The 14,445-nt window shown below is 39.9% G+C and overlaps 2 protein-coding genes across 5 annotated transcripts in view; one reads left to right on the top strand and one right to left on the bottom strand.

Moving 5' to 3' along the window:
* The window catches only part of HOOK1 (hook microtubule tethering protein 1), a 75,254-nt gene that overhangs the window by 59,247 nt on the left and 1,562 nt on the right, over window positions 1-14,445 (bottom strand). The gene's annotated exons all lie outside the window — the stretch shown is intronic.
* The window catches only part of LOC120371054 (E3 ubiquitin-protein ligase RNF170-like), a 32,125-nt gene that overhangs the window by 11,973 nt on the left and 5,707 nt on the right, over window positions 1-14,445 (top strand). For 2 of the 4 annotated variants that reach the window (XM_039486509.1, XM_039486511.1), the window contains exons 2-4: window positions 9,081-9,200; window positions 9,634-9,709; window positions 12,528-12,636. In XM_039486509.1, the coding sequence (XP_039342443.1) occupies window positions 9,659-9,709; window positions 12,528-12,636 (160 nt within the window). In that variant the 5' untranslated portion in view covers window positions 9,081-9,200; window positions 9,634-9,658. Of the gene's footprint in view, window positions 1-2,799; window positions 2,870-3,372; window positions 3,465-9,080; window positions 9,201-9,633; window positions 9,710-12,527; window positions 12,637-14,445 lie in introns of those variants that run through there. The other 2 variants (XM_039486510.1, XM_039486507.1) reach the window with 2 other exon arrangements.

The following is a 14,445-nucleotide window of genomic DNA, read 5'->3' on the forward strand; positions in this document are numbered from 1 at the left end:
AAACCCCCCGTTCCCCACCCTCTGACCGCCCTGACCCCTATTCACACCCTGCCCCCTGACCACCACCCCAAACTCCCCTGCCTTCTATCCAACACTGCCTCCCCCCCACCCCCCGGCCGCTCCCTGCTCCCTGCCTGGAGCACTGGTGGCTGGCGGCGCTATAACCGAGCCACCCAGAGCACTAGGACAGGCAGCCATGCCACCCGGCTGCAGCCAGCCACACCACTGCGCAGCATAGAGCACCGGGTCAGGCCGCGGCTCTGCAGCTGCGCTGCCCGGCAAGAGCTTGTCGCCCCGCTGCCCAGAGCATTGTGCTGGCAGCAGGGTGAGCTGAGGCTGTGAGGGAGGGGGAACAGCAGGGGAGGGGCCAGGGACTAGTCTCCCAGGCCATGGGCTCATGGGCCGGGCAGGAGGCCCGCGGGCTGTAGTTTGCCCACCTCTGAACTAAGGGCTTGATATTGCCTGAGAGTGACTTTACTCATGTGAGCAGTCCTGTTGGTTTCAAGTGCATTGGTTTACTCAAGTGAGTAAAATAATTCAGGCAAATAGGTTTCTGTAGGATCAAACCATAAGGTAAAAAACAACAAGTCCATCATTGTTATCACTAGTCTCTATTGTTTGTATCTTGGTGGTGCCTAGGGGCCCTAATCAAGCATCATCAGGACCTTTTTGTGCTGCCTGCCATACAGATCTGTAATGAACAAGTTAGCCTGTGCCCTAAAGAGCACACCATCTACATTTGTGCCAAGACACATCGGGTTAATGAAATAAATAGGAGGGCAGGGAGACGGGAAAATGAAGCAGTAATAAAACAAGCATGTTTTTGCATAATGTCCCAGCTTGCCATCCACCTAGCTGTTATCAGCTGGCAGTCACGTTTCAACTATTGATTTATTTTTAATATTCATACCACTTTAGGGACAGGAAAACCCTGTAATCTATGTATTCAGAGTACATTCTGTAGTAATGAGAGTGAACGTTTGCTAGCCTCTAACTATACCAAGTGGAAGGGATGGTATTTTGTTCTGAACCGGCAGCTAAGCAATGAAGTGAAAATGTAAGAGGGAAAATTGAAACCAGGAATTCCATTCTAACATTATCAATTCCAAATGTTTGCTGGGATCAAAAAAGGGGAAAAAGTGAACCTTTCTGCCCAGAGAAACAATGCGGAATGTGTCATTCCCATTCCTAAGACTGGGAGGTTTTAGTTATGGCATTAGCAGTTACAAACCACTCACTCAGCCCTTGGAACTTTCAAGTTAATGTTGCTTGTAGAAAAAAGTCTGTTTTTTCTCACATACTCTTTTAAGAAGGGTTTTTATATATATATTACATTTTGTTTGTTTAATGAGAGGCAGCCTTTCTCCTTTACGTTAAAACCAGTTCAGATCCAGCTCAGGTTACTGGCGATCATATGTGACCACAGTTAGTGGCCTAACTAAAATGGCTTTGATAGTTTTTGTCCAGTTCCCCTGTGGTTAGGCATCCACATCTCAAAAACACAATCACAACCAGTAACAACTGACAGCCTTGCTGCCAATCTTAGCACAGATCCCACAGCTTGAGCAGACAGTTGAGGGGCTTGGAGCATGAACGACCTTCAGATTCCTATGGGTGTTGGTATCCCTATGTCAGTTCTTTTTTTTTTAGCTGTACCTTAATCAATCATTATACTCAAATTTTACTAACCAATCCTAACATAGTGTAACAAAACTCTCTAACCAATCCTACCCCACCACCTTCATTTATTTACACCTAGCAAAATTAATGCCAGTGATCACTGTAGCTGGGGCAGGAAGAACTCCTCATGCTGGCAGCGTGCCAATCAGAAAAGCGCTCATGGATTTTTACAAATCTCGAACATCTACAAATCTCAAAGCTTTCCGTGGGAAATACTCCAGTACCGGGAGTGGACTCCTGTATCTACTGGGTTTCCGGGAAACGGGGCGGGCAAAGCCCACCCCATGCTAACGGATCCCCCCCCAGCCTAAGGGGAGGTTCCACAGGGCCTCAGAAACCCACTAATTGCGGGGGACAACTAATAAAAGAACAGGGACAGGAGTGTGGTCAAAGGGTCATAAGAAAGGAGCCTGACGGGGACACCGAGCAGAGAACCCCGGACAGCGCCCACTGCTCCTCGAAGGCTAAGGCAGAGGAGCACGGGGGAAGCTTGCATAGCCATTGTCTGTGCAGTGTCTGTTCCCTAGATAAACAGACTTCAGCCTCCACAGCTGTCAGTCTGGCACCTTTCAAAAATAATTAACTCACATTATATATCTTATACACACAGCTATGAATAACAAACTCTAGATATATACATTACACACAGACTGACACAGGTATGTGCATATGTGCACAGCCACACACACAGGTATGTAATTTGTCATCATTATATTTATAACAATCAAAGTGGAGGGCATTCCTAGAGATTAGTAACTAACAAGGAGTGCTGTGTATTGCACTAATCCCATCTGGTCATTAATCTCTAGGGTAGTGCTTTGTTTGCCACATCAAAACTGCTGTAAGGAATGTCACTCACAAGAACAATTCCAGGGAACATTTTTGGCTATGAGTGCCATTATACTGTTACATTGCTGACATTTTCCCCCATAAGTGTCAGGGGGGCTACTCAAATCAAGCGTGTTTAAATGTTTTGCAGGATCAAGGCCTGCGGGTTCAGCTATGCAGGACTGAGCCCTTAATAGAGCTTATTAATTTTTTCTGCTTTCCTCATTAAATTGTAAAAGAACCTTACAGGAATTCAAATGTATTCTTAGACTAGCTAGACCTGTTCCTGAGAGGCGTATACCAGAAAAAGGGACAAAATCCTCTATGAAGATTACAGGTCTATCAGTTAACATTCTTTGGGGTAATTATTTCTTCTGCTGTAGACCAAAAAAGCCCAAATCACATGATTAATTGGCTTGTGTGCTGCACAATCAATTTAAATCGTTATGCAATATTAAGCTGTCACAAGTGTCTGGCAAGTGTTAAGCTTGTTTCACCACAGTACTCTAGCTAAACTCTTATCTACACACTAGATAGGCTGCTACGGTATCACACAATACTAGTGGCATGACCTTGATCAAGTTAATATTTGAAGATAGTAATGCAATATTGCAGTTACATTTGTGTATCTTTTTAATCATGTTAAAAAAAATGTTAAAATTCTAGGAGGACCCTTGGGGGATCTAAAAAAAAAAAAAGCTAAGTTGCTTTATTTGAAAAGAGGTTTCTTTCCTTAGTGGAATTTAGACAACCTAACAAAACCTTGACATTAGGCAACGCAGTTAATAATTAACTAAGCTGAAGCCTGCCTCAATGAATTGTGTGTGATGACCCCGCATCATAACACTTCTCTGTCAGCTGGCAGAAGAGAGAAGAAGTCTAGCTATTAAAGCCCTTCACACAACTATAAAAGTAGGAATGCTAAGCCATACTTTATGCAGACCTTCAGAACCAAGGTAAGAAGAGTGCATTAGAGTGATTGCTGTGGTCTTTTATAGTAGAGTAAATGTTTCACGTAAAAAAAAGATTCATAGCATTTTAAGTATTGGAAACCCAAACTTAAATCTGTTTTTGAAAAGGGGAAACGTTGGCACCACCAATTCCTCCTTCCTCACAGGATGTCTAATATTTTTAATTTGCTTGTGGCCAGTCTTAATATGTACGGTAAAATAGTGATTGTGTCCAATTGCTGAAACTTATGTTCATGTTTGCAGCACAGTACAATCAGCTTTTGCAGTGTATTATTTATGTGCACCCCTAGCAGCAGTTTTAAAAGCACTGTACTTTAAACACAGCCACAGCTCATGTATCACAGGGGTTTGACCCTGAGATAATGTGGTACCATAAATTCTAGCAAGTTTAAACTTCAGAGAGAGGTCTGTTTTAATTCTGAATGTCAGATGTTCCTAACAAAAAGCATTAATAATAATTAACACTTTTCATCTACATAGTGCTTGGCAAACTTTAATTAATGCCCTTAAAACACCCCTGTGAGTTGAGCAAGTATTGCATGCTTCAAATTAAATAAAAATTGCATATGTAAAACAGAGGTTAAGTGATCTTCCCAAGACCACTGAGGCAGAAAAAGGATTAGATCTTCTGGCTCCCCATTCAATGCTCCAACAACTAGTTCACACAATTCCTGTGTGCACTCTTCTTAACCATATGCAAGGCACAATAATGCCAGCTAAACACTATATGGGTTAGATTTTTCAGAAATAGTTCAGTACACACCATTAGGGACAGTCTCTCCTGCCCCGCCCCCGCAAGAGCTCTGCTTGCATTTAGACCCCAAAATACATGACCAGATTGTAAAATAGCTCAACTCTCTTGAAAATCTGACCCTAAGTGTCATATTGGGAGCTGCTGGGGGCTGAACACCTTTGAAAATCTTGCGCTTGTTTAGGTGCTTAAATGGAAGCAGAATTCATTTGAAAATCTGGCCTTTAAAGACATAACTGTGCTCTCTGAGAAAAGTATATAAACATAAGGGTCTGATTTCAGAAAGGGAGACCTTCCAAACAATTTTTAAAAAGGAACAACCAAACCAACCCATATAAACAGCAAATGTAAGATTTGACATCAAGCACTATATATATATCAACATCCAGTATCATTCTTATATTTTTAATATACTGGTCTTCAAAGGCTGTCACAAGCACATGTCGCATAAAGAAGGGGTTCTAGCTCTCTTCCAGTTGGGAAAAGCTTGACTTATAAAGTCTTTTTGAGCTGTCATCTATTTTTCCTGTTAATAGGGACATGGTCTGGTTAAAATCATGGCCCAAATTTTCTCACTTAGCTTTGTAAAGTTCAGCACTTAAGTCTGTAGGTAGGTACCTACATAACTGTGGTCCGATTTGCAGTAATGCTGAGCACTCACAATTCCCAATGAAGTCAATGTGAATTGTAAAACAACACATAAAATCAGACCATGCTTTTTAGGACCTGAATGCACGTTCTCATGCCAAGCTTTAAGCACATAGATTTGAAATTTTTGGCTAATATTTTTAAAGAATCAGATTTCATGTTCATGCTGCAAATAACACTTGAGGTTAGTAAAACTAACTTTTTAACCTACTAATTTATTGTCACACTGGTTATCTTGTTTCTGGTCAGATTATAGTCAATTTCGCTTTTAAATTCTATCATAAACTTGAAATATTTGGACTGCAAACACTGCAGCGTAAGACAATATTTCAATTTAGTTAAAGCTGAATCTCTGACATAAAATTATGCTACCACCAAGAGGTGCTAAGGGTAGCACATCATATTCTCTCATCAGCAATAAGGATAAATTCTGCTCTCAGATCTGCATGGAGGATCTTAACTCTACTATTCTTTTACCCTACCCCTCTACCTCCGCCCCACTAACACAATGGGACTTCTGGAGTTATAAGGTGGGTGCTGACTATGGGATGTGATTAACTCTTTCAGATATATTTTTCATCATTTAATTAGTCTAATTCTGATCTCATACCAGCATTATATCTATTAACATCAATGGGGTTATTCCTGATTTACAACAGCATAAATGAGATCAGAATCAGGCCCAATGTATTAAATAAATGCACATATCATACATTTTCCCCACAGAATAATAGACTATAAGAAAATAGTTTACTGTTGAGACAGATCCTCAGCTGGTATAAACTGTCAAAGCTCTATTGATGCCCACATGGAGCTCTCCTATTCCCACCAGCTGAGAATCCGTTGCTGTATATCTGCCACTAATGGTCACTAAACAATGTACTGCTCTGCATCTTGTCCTACTGTGATAGTTTTTCACAAGAGGCCATACAAAATATCATGAGCCTGATTCTGATCTCAGATACACCACTATAAATTAGGGAGTAACCTCCTGTGAAGTTAATGACGTTACACCAATGTCAAAGGAGGATCAGGCCCTGCATTTTGGCAACCTCTGGGACAAGAATTAGCATTCATCTGCCACCCATGTCAGAGGATAATGGATTGTCTTGGTCTGTCTAATGTATACCCCCAAATGGGTGGCTGACTGGTTTCCTGGTAATTTTCAGCAATGAAAGGACAATCATTACCAGTTTTTCACATGTTAAAAATAAATTAAAATAATCTTAGATTAAGAATATAATTATTTCCCCTTTATTTTGTTTTTTTTAAATTAAACTTTCTAGTGGGACATAAATAATTAAATAGAATAAACATTTCAAGACAAAATGGGTCAGCAGCAATATGTGGCTAGCAAATAGAAGAATTAACCAGCAAGGTTAATAAATAGATTGGTCTGATAAACCTGAGAGGGACTGCATTAACAAGGACATGCGCAGCTCAGGGACAGACTATTTCCCTTGCGGCATTCCAACTCTTTTCCCTTTGCTGAGACCTATTTTAGATGTTGGCTTTAGTTCAAGTTAAACAGATGGCAGCTCTGTTTCTTTTTTTAAACCACTGGTCACTTAAACTACAAATGGGAGACTCAGGTCAGAGATAAGGATGCAGCTTATCTCAACGCATTTTTTATGGGAGTAGTCTGGCCCCATTATCCACAAGCCCTTTGCACTGCTGAAATCTACCCAATTCTGGGCATCACATTTCCATTGTTTAGAGAGATCACTGCAGCAATCCAACCGGCTTCTAGAAGATGCTTCTCTTTAACCTGCAAAAGCACTTAGACTAGAATTAAACCTCCAAGTGCAGTACAAGAATGTATCACCTTTATCAGGCACTTCTACCAGCACACCAACTCACCGACACCACCTTAGCCCATGTCTGGCATAATCAATCCTTTAGTGAGTGGTTTCAAATATCACCCTGCATAAAGCCAACCCAAATCCTGCAAATGTAGATATGGTGCTTTACTCACGTGAGCAGTGCCACTTCAGTGGGACATCTCACCTGAGTAAGGCTACCCATGCCTGTCAGCGTTTCCAGGAGCAGAGTCCAAACCTCTCACAGGTACACTGAGGTGAGCAATAATAATCAATGTAAATTGACCTTTTAAAACTTACTTTTCACCTTGTTGCAGTTAATACCTCTACAATAAGGAAGCTATTTGATATTCTTGTACTGAACACTAATATTGAACCTTGCCTCTGCATCAAACATATTTTGCATCACTCACGGGGGCATAGTGGATTGTTGTGACATTAACCCAAAAGAGCACATCTTGAATATTTAATATTGACTAAAGTCACTTTCCAGACACTGCACACAAGTGATTTATCAAGACTGTCCCTGGTTTCCTTTGGGCTACAAAAGGCGGGCCTGCATCAGCAGAAAATTATCTATTGATTAAAAAGGGTTAATTCTTAACTATGACAACGAAAGGTAACAAAAGAGGAAGAGGAGCTTGAGTTAAGTTATTTCCTTTCCCAGTGATGACAGTTTACTTCTATATTAATGAGTAGTGCACTGGCCACAGACTCCTCCATTTGGAAAGGGTGTGCTTTTAGTTGCCCCTGCGTAAAGGCTGCATACCTGAATGCTCCTCACATACCTCACCATACTTGGGGTATGTTCCTACTTCCACTAAAGTCAACTGGAGTTTTGCTGACATTGACTTCAATGGGAGCAAGAACAGGCCCATGCATTTTTCACAAAAGCAATTTTGTTTCCCATTGGGGCAGATCAGTGAGCAGCCCACTGATCAATGACAACAAAAATAGTTTTTCCTCCTTTCTCGCAGTGATAGATATCACCTTTGGTTTCTAAGATCCATCCGCAGCCCATTTTTATATAAATATAACTAGACTGAACATTGGAGGTTTGTAGAAATATCACTGAGAAAGGAACTGTGAAACAGCAACCTGCAGCCTCTTTTGTTACCTAGAATGTATTGTCTGAGAACAGTCACAAGATCACAACACTTTCAAGTGGATAAGTCTTATTAGATCACTGACTCCATTTTGTTGAAAGGGAAGTATATAGTGTTACAATATTTTGTGTAGACATATACAAGAAAATTCATACAGGGAAAAAGTGCTTTTATACCCATGTATTAAATAGATTTTTAAAACCCACACCTTTTGAATATAAGTGGTATTTTTCAGTCTCTCCCTGTATCTAGTCATCTTGTGTAAATAATTTTGCCATGTACAACACTGGCAGTATGGAAACCCAATGTGACAAGACAAAATTCATTACCTGCTTGGCAGTCAGGCTGAGACGTTCCTCCTGCCCCCCAACTGCCTTATGGATGTGGGCTGTCCAGCTCCCATTAATTGTAATGGGAACGAAGCATCTAAATCCCTTACCTGGCTTTGGAAATCACAGCCTTATCACTCAAAAATTACAAACTCTAGCCCTCTTGCTGACCCAAACACTTCTCTTGTAGCCACTGAATAGGAGATTTCGCTTGGTTCACTCTCTAGAAAGCCTCCAGCCTTCTTTCCCAGAATGCAGGTGCAAACATTTATATGGAGGATCAGAAATGCAACTTTTAGGGATGGATTCTGACATCAGTTACACCACTGTAACCCTGGAGAAGTTCCACTGGCAGCTTCAGAACCTGGCCCTCAGTCTTTGACTCTGCCAGGGAAAAGTCAAAGCCATTGTAGCTGTGGTCAGAGTGGTCTTCCTCTGGATAATTTTGTACAATCTGAAGAATTCCAAAAGGCTGGGCAGGGCAAGGAAGCAATGAAAGCTCTTCAGATGTATTTTTAGTTTATTTAAAATGTGCTAATTTTTATGGACCTATTTCCCCCAGTCAAAAGACAAAGACAGTCTAGGGGGTTGAACAAGACACTCTAATAATGATTACTAAAAGCCTACACGTACCCACTTTCACCCTCTTCCCCAAAGGGCACGGCTGTCTTTTTCTAAGATGCATATCCACAGAAAGATATTAGATTTTGTTTCTACTGCAGGAAAGCTGTTTTTATAGCTAATGGAGATTATTACAATATATGGCCAAATCTTGCAAGCCCTCTGCATTCTGAGTAACCAGTAATTTCAATTAGGGCTTTTATCTCAGTAAAGCTCCTGCCATTCTAGTCTGGCCTTTTCTTTTGATTTGAAATTTGTCATACTGCATGAAATATACAATGAAACAAAATAAGATCTTAATCTTGCAATTGTCTCAATGTGGGTAGATGCCTGAACTGTATGGAGCCCCTTTGAAATCAAGAGACCTGTATAGGTGCAGAGGTGTGCCCATGTAGAACAACTTGCAGGCTCAGGACCAAGAAAGTTAACACATTAATCTTATTGTGGTAAGATCACATTGCAGGAGTTAGAGAATTTTCCATCTCACTTTATTCAATAAGTAAATATCACAAGAAGATAAATAACTGCTTGCTTGGTAGCGCTATATTTGAATTTCTTTGCTTTATTTACATATTCTTGGGGTGTCATAATGAGGGGATCATTGTCAGATTGTCATCCGACTTTCTGATGTTTTAAAAAAAAATGATACACATGATGCCTTGAGTATAGTGGCTAGTATTTTCAATGTCTAAACATGATATCACTTAATGGCAGCTGCTACTAGAAAAACGCTTATCACTTGATGAGTTTATGCACCCATTTGTGCAAGGACTCAACTCAGGCATTGGGACTAATATTGCATGACAACACAGTAACATCAAAGTCTCCCATTTTCTAAATGGCATAAACTGTTTTTTGTTTTTTTGTTTTTTTTTACAGGTTTGCTAATTTAAGTCAGCAGAAGATGAGTCATCTGGAAAAAGACTATAAACATTTGTCCCCTAGGAATCCTATTGTAAGTTCATTATTTTACAACTTATTTCAATATAAAATACCCAAGCAGTTTATACTTGTTGAGGTCCAGCGGTCAGGTGAGCTTTTCAGAATTTCCATCAGTTACAGTCTGGGAATGCTGGATTTCCCTTGATTCAAAAGCTCAGTTACATAATTAGAAACACATTTGCTCCCTGTTTTTGTATTAGATAAAGCTTAAAAAAGTGAGCGTTTTATTACTCTTCAAAGGAAAGGCTGATAGATAATCCAATTAGGTAAAATATGCAACACATGTAAACAAAGGCTGTGGACTCTGGGGCAGATCCTCAACTGTCATAGTTCCATCAATAGAGCTGTGACAATATACATCAGCTGAGGATCTGCCCCTTTATGTCAAACTTTGATTAAAATAAGAGTTTACATGTATTCCCCATGAATGTGCTGTGCCATGTGTGTTTTTTAAGTCATACTGCGTTAAAATCTGTTTACTGTGAGGTCATTTTTCAGGGCTGCTCCTGCTGTTTGTAATTCCATTTCCCCTACCTTGGGCTACCGTGTTATCAGTATCTCAGCAGCTAAGCAGGGTGCAACCTGGTCAGTTCTTAGACAGGAGATCTTTAAGGCAAACCCAGATTGCTCCATGAAGTGGTGTTGGGTTTTCATCAGGTGGGAGTCTTCCTTCTAGATACTGCTGAACTAGCATCATTCCAGAATGTTAAGGTGGTCTATGCTGCTGGAGAGGTCTGCTCTGATGAGGGGTGTTTTAAGTGGTGAGGCTCTCCTAGTAATTTTTTCACAAGAACAGTTGTTCCCAGTGACCTGGACAAATTCCAGTGGGGGTAATTAACATTCTGTCCATCTTAAATTACTTTGTCACTTAACTGAGTGTGGTATATGACACTTCCTGTCCTAAGGTGTTATGTTGCTGTGTACTATTATTCCTCTCCAGAGGTGGCTGCATTTCAGTGGTGGGTGAAGCAATTCATATATCTCACACACTGCATGTACAAGAAAGATGCTGTACACATTTACAATATCATGACTACAGGAGGAAGAGAATTTTGTCAATAGTTTTGATATTTTATTTTTTTAAATGTATTCCTCTTAGTTACTTTTAGACTATGCTGTGGCATGAATACCTGGATTCATGCTCAGTTATTTTGCAGAAATACATGTTAGCCTGTCTTTCTTTTTTCTTGGAAGAGCAAAATTAATAAAAATTAAACCTATGCCTGATTTTTAAATGTGATTGAATCTTCATTAGTTTCTCTGGCTCTGCTGATGTCTGACATTCAAAGTTCTAAGTTCTATTTTTCCCTTTTATCACATCTTCCATAAATAGATCAAATATGTGTGAAAGTGGGTTCATTGATTTGTCAGGAAAGTATATGCCAACTTGGTGTTTAAACTACGAATCAGAGCAAATAAGAAAATTGGCACTTATGATCTTGTTGAGCAATAAGGTATGACAAGCACATGGTGATCGCATAAGATAATGTTTGTCTGATTTTTCTCTGTGGGGAAAAAAAATTCCATAGAATTTTGTCCATCATCATAAACCACAAATACTTTACACCACTTTCTGATCAAAGTGCAAAATGAAATTGTGGAATTGATGCTAGTCCTCCATCTGTACCCTTTGAAAGTACATAAGACATGAATGACAAATGGCATTACCCACTTTCAACATATGCCTTAAAACAGATGAACGTCTGTGGAAGTTCAAATTCGGAAGACCCCAATCCTTAATGGGAGTGACATGAAAATTAGAATAACTATATCTCCAGGAGGATAAACTAACTGCTCTGTTATTAGACTAACTTCACTGGCTGATCTAAGAGTAGCCATGAGAAGTGATTATTACCTAAATGCAAGTTTTTCATTGATCTGTATAAATAATACAAGACAAGCACACTGTCTCGTGATCCATTACAGACCAGCTCATAACTCTGAATAAGTGAAGCCGGCAAGAAGTGTCAATGACAGCAAGGATTTGATATGCAGTAAGAAAAATTGCACCTGAGTGGTTTCCTCACCACTCACTAAATCAGACTGGCAGAGATGAACATAATGCCGGGTAGATTGGCTTTGTAGCAATGGGAATGTGGGTAATATAGAAAAAAAAATCTGGAAACCTTGGTAAACCCTATGGCTTTCACAGATTAGAATTGTAGGCTAGGATACTCTAAAGGTATTGTAATAAATGCCTGGCCACCTATGACCTCACAGTGCTCCTCTAGAGCGTCACAAGGGTAGAACTCGTATCATGCTGCTCTGAAGCCATGCCCTCTATTTCAGATATTAGCTATAGAGGGCCTACAACACACAGTTGACAGGTAACAATGCCATCCCACAGCAGGCAGTAGTACACATACACCCTAATCAGTTCATTCCAGTATATTTAGGACATTATTGAGGAAGATGGAGGAGAATAATAGTGGCAGTGGAGGCCAAAGAAATATTTGGACTGCTGAGGCAGAATTTAGGGCTTTGAGTTAGTGGTAATGATGAGCTGGGCAATGTAATGGACTAAGCCATTTACAGCCTCCAGGAAAGAGGCATGATCTACTGGTCTGATCACATGACTGGAGGCAAGAAACCCCCTAATTCTACTTCTGACACTGATCCCATCTGTGGCAGTGGACATGTCACTTAACTTCTGTATGCCTCATTTTCCCCATCTATTTCTGTGGAGATGATTCCTCATGCGGCTGTTGTGTAGTGAATGTTTATGAAGCCGCTTGAAGACAAAATATGCTATTAATAAACTGAATATGTCAATCAAAATATGCATCTACTAGAAATGTATGTTTTTTTGTTTTGTTTTTTTCTCCTTTTAGGAAGCTCTCAGACATTGGCAACCTCCTTATCGCAGTGATTTAAGCTGCCCAATCTGCCTCCAAACAGCTACTTTCCCAGTAGAAACCAATTGTGGACATTTATTTTGTGGTAAGTTTTCGGGAATAGCATGCACAGTGCTTGTGTAAACGAGTATGTACACCACACACATCACTGAAATCTCAGGAGGAGCGTACTTGTGGGGCCAGGCGTGAGCCCTCTGAATCCACGGCAGTTCTGCCCCTGGGAGTAGGATCACACCCATCTTTGTTAATTTGAAATCACTAGAAAAATCAGCAATAACATTTCTGTTTGCTCACTGCCTTTACATGTATGAGGCCGTGGAAAGGTTTGACATACCCAACAGATACCGCTGAAGCCAGTCTTATATTGATCAATTCCAGTGGAGCCCATGGGATGCAAAAAGGGAAGGAAATACAGATTGTAATAGTTATGCAAAAACAAAGAGTACAAATCCCGCATTCCTATAATGTTACGGTTATGACTTTAAACACAAAGAAACTAAGAAATGTAAAGTTCAATTGATAATGTCACATACATTTCACACATGGGGCCCAATTTTGATCTCACATCCATCTATACAACTCCCATGGAAGTCAGCTTGAATTACCCCCATATATCTAAGAGAACAATTGGTCTCTCTCTATGGGTATACTTTTAAAATCCACAATTCTCAATGGGATTGTTCTGGTCACATTTACACTGGTATAAAATTGGAGTAAGAGAGATCAGAATCAGGCCCAATATGTGCCATGAGGTGAGTTAAGCCTTAACTTCTGGATGTCTTGACTTATGAGTGTGTAAAATGGTAACCTTAATGTTACATAAATACAAGCTTTAATATTCTCCTATTTGATTTAAAGTAGTGGGGGGGAAGCTTAAATACCAGGGTGATTCTCCAGTGCTGAACTGAATTAAAATGCGATGTAATTATTAACTTTAAACGAATTACACTGGTATAAAACTGGAACAATCTATGAACTGATTTCATGATGTACTTCCATGTTTGCATAGGCAAAAAAATTTGCAACTATTCCACTCTGGCTGTGTAAAGGGGCCTTAAAGCAGATGTAAATTATATTTACATCCAACTGACACTTTAAGCTCCCTTGACAGTACCAGAACGGTATAAAGAAACTTTAGTGTAAATGAGAATAAGACCATCAGACACTAATGCTGTGGCAGGGGTGGGACACACACACACACACACCATAAGCATGTTCTGAAGAGAGTTGTGGGACCATCTTCTCCTAGAACATTATCACATCCACTACTATGTGCTTTGGAAAGAAAACAGATCTCAGTAGTAGATGTGGGTAGGTGCATGGAAATGTGCTGGAAGATTTATTTTCTATTACAGAAACATTTTTGTTTCTAGAAAGTATCATTGTTCTGCACAGCTTGTTCAAGAACACTACCTCCATCTTCACAATAAAAAGCACAGTGCAAATAAATAATTTATCAAAATCAGGGAGCACTTCCTAGGAACCAGCTACTATATGAGAGTCTACATGGGAATACTTGAGGATTCTCCTTGTATGGGTTGGGTTGGTGTACATGCATTGCTTGATAAAATGCACATGCACACAGAAAAAGATCTTGAATTTAATCCAAGCCAAAACAAATCTGAGCAAAACATATGGCCCCAACACATGTTTCAAATAATATCAGACAAGCTGCATTATACAGATTTTTTTTCAAATGAGGAGAAAGACGTAGCAGTGAAGAATAATATTATCATCTTTTCCTCTTCCCTAGACTTATTTCCCTTTCTTTCTTTAGACTTTGTTTTCCTCCAACCGTATAATCATTTATTCTTCAAAAACATGATCCCACCCCAGTATTGTGCACATATTGTAAAATACCTTATTTATATAGAATCGGCCCCTTGCACAATGC

This window comes from Mauremys reevesii, linkage group 8, assembly GCF_016161935.1.
Source record: "Mauremys reevesii isolate NIE-2019 linkage group 8, ASM1616193v1, whole genome shotgun sequence".
Lineage (NCBI taxonomy): Eukaryota > Metazoa > Chordata > Testudines > Geoemydidae > Mauremys > Mauremys reevesii.